The 6739-nt window shown below is 39.0% G+C and overlaps 1 non-coding gene and 1 gene segment (V, D, J or C); both read left to right on the top strand.

Annotated features, from left to right (window-relative positions):
* Positions 1-857: 857 nt before the first annotated feature.
* Positions 858-928, top strand: TRNAC-GCA (transfer RNA cysteine (anticodon GCA)). Its single transcript has one exon. It is a non-coding gene; the product is annotated as a tRNA-Cys (tRNA).
* Positions 929-1691: 763 nt separating this feature from the next.
* LOC129620464 (T cell receptor alpha variable 8-3-like) lies at positions 1692-2107 on the top strand. The segment is given in 2 exon segments: positions 1692-1737; positions 1848-2107. Coding segments are annotated over 2 exon segments (306 nt in total).
* Positions 2108-6739: the final 4632 nt, after the last annotated feature.

The following is a 6739-nucleotide window of genomic DNA, read 5'->3' as shown; positions in this document are numbered from 1 at the left end:
GACAGAGGAGCCTGATGGGCTGCGGTCTATGGGGTCACACAGAGTCAGACATGATTGAAGTGACTTAGCAGCAGCAGCAGCAAACAATTTTATTGCTATAGCTTGTAATATAGCTTGAAGTCAGGAAGTGTGATGCGTCCTACTTTGCTATTCTTTCTCAAGATTGCTTTGGATATTCAGGATCACTTTTAGTTCTATAAAAATTTTGAGATTATTTTTTCTATTTCTGTGAAGAGTGCCATTGGCATTTTGATTTGGATTACATTGAAACTATGGGCTTCCCAGGTGACTCAGTGGTAAAGAATCTGCCTGCAAATTCGGGAGATGTGGGTTTGATCCCTGTGTCGGCAAGATTCCCTGGAGCAGGGAATGACAACCTGCTCCAGTATTCTTGCCTGGAAAATTCCATGGACAGAAGAGCCTGGCAGGCTACAATCTGTGAGGTTGCAAAGATTCGGACACCACTGAGCACTCCCGCATGCATTGAACCTATAGATTACTTTGGGTAGTATGAATATTTTAACAATATTAATTCTTCCAATACACGAGAATAATGTATCTTTCCATTTATTTGTGTCTCCTTCAATTTTCTTCATCAATGTCTTATAGTTTTGGGCCCTGCCTGTCTTTACATCTAAAAGATTTCACAAGCATCATGTGGACTCATAAGCATTAGTCAAAGAAAACATCTCTGCCATCTTCAATCACTGCCATGACAGAAATGTCTGAGGCATTTAGCCTAATTCCAAAGATTCTCATAGACTCAAATTTCAACTCTGAGATACCTTTTATAAACTTATTTCTCAGTGAAGTAACTTGTTACTCTACTTTTATATGACATCTAATTTCTATAGGCTTCCCTGATGGCTCAGTGGTAAAGTGCCTGCCTGCAATGCGGGAGACCCAGGTTCGATCCCTGGGTGGGGAAGATCACCTGGAGAAGGAAATGGCAACCCACTCTAGTACTCTTGCCTGGAAAATTCCATGGGTAGAGGAGCCTGGTAGGCTACAGTCCATGAGATTGCAAAGAGTCGGACACGACTGAGTGATTTCACTTTCTTTTCTTTTTCTTCATTTTCTGTAAACTCTAGGACTAACACACCATCATAGATTTGGGATGGTAAAAGCATATTGGAAGGAAATGGCAACACACTCTAGTACTCTTGCCTGGAAAATTCCATGGACAGAGGAGCCTGGTAGGCTACAGTCCATGAGGTTGCAAAGAGTCGGACATGACTGAGTGACTTCACTTTCTTTTCTTTTTCTTCATTTTCTGTAGACTCTAAGACTAACACACCATCATAGATTTGGGATGGTAAAAACATATTGGGAAGACAGAAGTCTTTGATATAGCTCAGAAAATAAAAGGAAGACACTGATTAGCTCTCCATGGGGCCTTGGGATCTTTGTTCTACATTTGGCCTTCAGAGGGCGATGTGCACAAACTAAAGATCTTGTTCAGCTTCCTCTGTTCAGTCCTTCCTCCCTGCAGCTTGCTGACTTCTTTGCAGAGGCAAGAGAGAGGAATCAGACATCAAACATCAGAAAGCTGCAGGCTCATCTCAGCAGCTTTTGCGTTTTTATCTTAGCAAGGAACTTGTCAGGCCTTAAACTTCTTTTTCCTGCCACTTTCCTGTCTGCTCAAGGGAGATCATCCAGAAAAGACTTCACAGCGTTTCCACTGCTCAGCCATGCTGCTGCTGCTCATCTCAATACTGGGGATGCTATTTGCCCTGAGTGAATAAAATTTCTTAGTGGTCTGTGGTTCTACAGACTCTTACTACAAATATAATTCTTTTCATAGTGATGTCTGCATTGCTTTTACTGACATGACATTGATTTTGCAGGAGATTCCAGAGGCCAGTCAGTGACGCAGCCTGATGACCCTGTTTTGGTTTCTGAAGGAACCTTATTGGAGCTGAAGTGTAACTATTCCTACGGTGCAACTCCCTATCTCTTCTGGTACGTCCAGTACCCCAGGCAAAGACCCCAGCTGCTCCTCAAGTACTTTTCAGGGAACACCGTTGTTCAAGGCATTAGAGGCTTCGTGGCTGAATTTAAAAGCAGTGATCTTTCCTTCAACCTGAGGAAATTCTCAGCCCACTAGAGTGATTCAGCTGAGTACTTCTGTGCACTGAGTGCCACAGTGCCTGGGACTGCAGGAGGACTTGAACACAAACCACTCATGGTAGTGAAGTTTTCAGACCCTCAAAATTGCTTCTTGTTTTATTTTAAACAATCTTTTGCTATATGATTGCCAATGAGGCAAAGAGAGCTGAGCAGACAGAGGTACTTTTATATGAACCTACAGTTCCATGTCTGGTAAATTTTATTTTGGGAACTTTTTACTTGCTTTAGAAACCACATAACAATAAATAGTTAAGATCCTAGAATGATGTTCTTATCATGTACTAATCAGATGCTTAAGGACTTGCCTTGAGGTTGACTGTTTTAAGGGATTGACTGTATGGGTTTTCATTTGCCACTTTGTGTCTCACTCAAGACTGAAAACTAAAGATGAACTGCTCATGTTCTCTCCCTGAAAATTTGCCTCCTTAACTTGGTCAGTCACAGACAACTTTCTTGAATTTTTTTCCCCCTGGGTCTCACTGTGTTGGTCACAAAATGTTAGAATATTTTCTCTGAATATTTATTTCACTCAGGAGGACTTCTGAAGTTGGTTAACACTAAGAGATTGATTAGAATCTTACAGGGCTTATAGTAATTATAGTCATATTAGTTCTGGCAACTCTTTAAGAATAGTACCTAAGGAGAATGGAGATTTCAATTCATCATATCTAAAGACTTTTTCTCAGTTATAAGGGTAGCTTCTCATTCTTTTGGTATTCTCTTAAATTCTGTAACTCTACATCAGAAATTTGTGAATATAACTCCTTTGCTACTTTCTTCCAGCTATGGACATTTTCTCCCCTGCCTTGCTTTCACCCTATTCTTGAATGATTTCACAGTTAGAAGGTTAGAGTTTGATTCTTATATGTTAAAATTGTCATAATTAATCAGGTAGTAAGTTTAGCAATTCACACTCTGCTAGAATATTGATAAGAATTTTAATGAATACTAGGATGATACTGGAACAAGTATAAATTTGTGATCCATATAAACATTTTGTCTAGGATGGGAAGAATTGTATAAGAAGTTTTTATAGTCCTTGTGTTCTTAAGGACTTGGAACATAATGAATACTCTAGAGAAAGAGGAGAAGGAGGAGGAGGGAGTTTTCTGGTTGCCTATTTGGCCTACACTATAATGTATGAGGGGTTTTTCCCAGGTGGCTCAGTGGTAAAGAATCCACCTGCCAACTCAGGAGATGCGGGTTCAGTCCCTGGGTTGGGAAAATCCCCTGGAGAAGGAAATGGCAACCCACTCCAGTATTCTTGCCTGGAAAATCCCATGGACAGAGGAGCCTGGTGGGCTACAGTCCATGGGGTCGCAAAGAGTTGTACACGACTTAATGACTAAACAGCAGCAGCAGCATAATGTATAAGGAGATACGCTCATAGGAGCTCTCAAAATATAAAGAGAACGAGTAGATTGTGACCATGGTTTATCTTAGTTAAATGGGGAGTCTGAAAATAACAATAATTTTAGGACCTACTGATATGGTTTGTAATAAATGTGTTTAAGTGATTGCTGGATAAACATAAGGAAAGTAAATGGGGTATTGAAGAAACACAATTAAGAACAAGAAATGTATGCTCGTTTAATGTCTCTTTCCCTCTCACCCTTCCTTTCTGTTTTTGGATCACACTTTCTTCTACCTCTGTTTTCAGGTGACTCACTGTCATTTGTTAAGCCACACGTCCTGTAGGACTACAGGGGGCACTTTATCTAGGAGAAGTTTTTGATTTGAAGTTTTTCTTTTGATTTTGAACTCAAGCTGAGTTTGAAGAAAATTAAGTCCTACACCAAGGACCCCAAGCAGCTGGGAGATCATAATCCAACCTCACAACCCTAACTCTGCCTCTGAAATCAAAGTGGTCTTCCTCCCTCCTTGGGTCCCTCCCTTCTTTCTTTTTATTAATAATTCATTATTATTTATACGATTTTTAGAAGTTTTCTACAATAATAAATTATATTAGGAATAAAATGAAAATCTTGAGTTACTTTATCTATGAAATTAACAATTTGGACTTTTCCAGTAATTAACTAGGGCTTCCCTGGAGCTCAGCTGGTAAAGAATCCACCTGCAATGCAGGAGACCCCAGTTCAATTCCTGGGTCAGGAAGATCTGCTGGAGAAGGGATAGGATACCCACTCCAGTATTCTTGGGCTTCCCTGGTGGCTCAACTGGTAAAGAATCTGCCTGCAATGTGGGAGACTTGGATTCGATCCCTGGGTTGGGAAGATCCCCTGGAGAAGGGAAAGGCCACCCACTCCAGTATTCTGGCCAGGAGAATTCCATGGACTGTATAGGCCATAGGGTTGCAAACAGCTAGACATGGCTGAGTGACTTTCACTTTCTAGATAGTACCAGTTGGAAGGCAACATGATAGGATGGCTCTGTGTGTAACAGGGTTCAGCATGTGCTTTGAATCAGGGACCATCGTATGTTACTGTTTCCATGTAGCCAGAATACATGGGACCTGGAATCAAGAGAAGGGAGTGGCTCCTCTCACTGTTACACCTAATAATACATTAACAAACCTTAATAGATTTCCAAGCTGGCAACTTTATGCATGTAGATCTGGAGATCTTAGTCCCTATGGGAAGAATTCTTTCACCAGAGGGCAAAATAATACTCCAGTCAATGGACAATGAGACTGGATATTTTGGGCTCTCTAGCCATCAAATCAACATAGAAGAATAAAGAACCTATTAGCTGGAGTGATTGATCTTGAATAACAAGAGGATATTGGATTGCTTTCATACAATGAAAGCAAAGAATACTGTGTTTGGAGCCACTTACTACTTTCATGTCCAGTGGTTAAACTTAATGGAAAACATCAGCAATCAAAACTAAAACAGGACCATTGAAAACTCAGATCTTTCTGGAATAAAGGTTTGGGTCACTCAAACATGCAAAGAACCAAGACCTGGAAAGTGATGACTTCAAGTTGTGTTTTTTTGTGAAATTTCATATGATAGGATATTAAAATTGACCCTTGTGATAGTTTCCTAAGGCTGCCATAATAAAATACCTTAGCCCAGGTGGCTTAAATAGCAAACATTTGTTTTCTCATAGTTCTAAATGCTATAAATCTAAGATTTAGGTACTGTCAGGGTTAGTTTCTTTGAGGCCTCTTGCCTTTGTTTGAGAAAGATGACTTCTTTCTCACTGCTTTTGCCAAGTCTTGCTTCTGTTTCTTGCATGTCTGTGTCCAAATTTCCTCTTCTTATAAGGACACTACTTACATGGATTAGTACCTACCTATATGATTTCATTTTATCTTAAGACTTAAGGCCAGATACAATCAGATTCTGAGTACTGGGAATTAAGCTTCAACATATGAATTTCGATGAAGGATATTATTCAGTCAGTAACAACCCTCTAGTAAATAAATGTGAAGTTCATAAATAAGACAGCTGAGGCCTTCCTTGATTAAAATTTTCACTAATTTCTGGTACACAGAATGATTATGTATAATTTTGAGGATGAGGTTTCCCACTTTCTCTTGATGTGTTTTTAGAGAAACTTGAAAACTGGTTCTTTTTAAATGATACATTTAAAAATGCTTCCTTAAAACTGTTATTCATAGCTGTCTCTGACCTTTTGCTGTGTTGGATTATGAAATGTCCTCATTTTTAGTTTCATCCTTTTCTGTAAGTAAATATTAATTTCTTTGTTTCATCTCTGCTAACTTTCCTCCACTATTTTTCTTCTGTTTGAAAATTAATTTTTTTGAACTTATGTCTTTTTAAAAAATTACATCTTACCTTGCAGAAGTTAATTTTGTTCACTAACTTGGTGTCCTCTTGGACTCCTTCACTGCCCCTTAAGCAGAATTGACACTCCTTTGGAATGTCTCTTTGATGGGCCTGGTGTGTTCACTGGGTAAGGGAGGGGGCTTCAATCCTTACACACAGGGCAGTAGGAACAACCATCAATAGGGGAAGGGCTGTATAAATGGTAGTATATGCATAGTATGGAATACAATAGAGCAGAAGAACCTATGTTAGTGTATATATATATATATATATATATATATATATATATATATATAAACCTATGTTAATATAAGAAGACCTACAAGATTTATTATTGAGTCCATAAAGCAAGTTACAGAAATGTATCACAATATGCATGATTTCATATTAAATAAAAACTAAATAAAATACTAAAAATACTATATATTTTCTATTGGTTTGTATATTTAGTATACCTACAGTAAGTCCCCTACATAGGAATCAGTTCTGTTCTGAGAGTGTGTTTGTTAAGCCCAGTATGTTCGCAAGTCCAACAAACTTAGCCTAGGTACCAAACTGACACAATCGACTATATAGTACTGTAATAGGTTTATAATACTTTATCACACAATAATATATAACAAACAAACACAAAACTTTTCATCTTACAGTACTGTACCTTGAAAAGTACAGTAGTACAGTACAATAGCTGGCGTCCAGGGACTAGCATCGAGTGAACAGGCAGGAAGAGTTACTGAGGGAGAAGGGAGAGGAGGTGGGAGATGGTACAGCTGAAGGGTTATCAGCAATAGGAGATAGAGGGCAGACTGTGATTTCATTCACACCTGATGTTGATGGCATACGTTCTGCTTCCT

The sequence above is a fragment of the Bubalus kerabau genome, chromosome 10 (genome assembly GCF_029407905.1).
Source record: "Bubalus kerabau isolate K-KA32 ecotype Philippines breed swamp buffalo chromosome 10, PCC_UOA_SB_1v2, whole genome shotgun sequence".
NCBI classification, from domain to species: domain Eukaryota; kingdom Metazoa; phylum Chordata; class Mammalia; order Artiodactyla; family Bovidae; genus Bubalus; species Bubalus kerabau.
The sequence above is the reverse complement of the archived record's forward strand: the minus strand, read 5'-3'. Positions and strand labels throughout refer to the sequence as shown.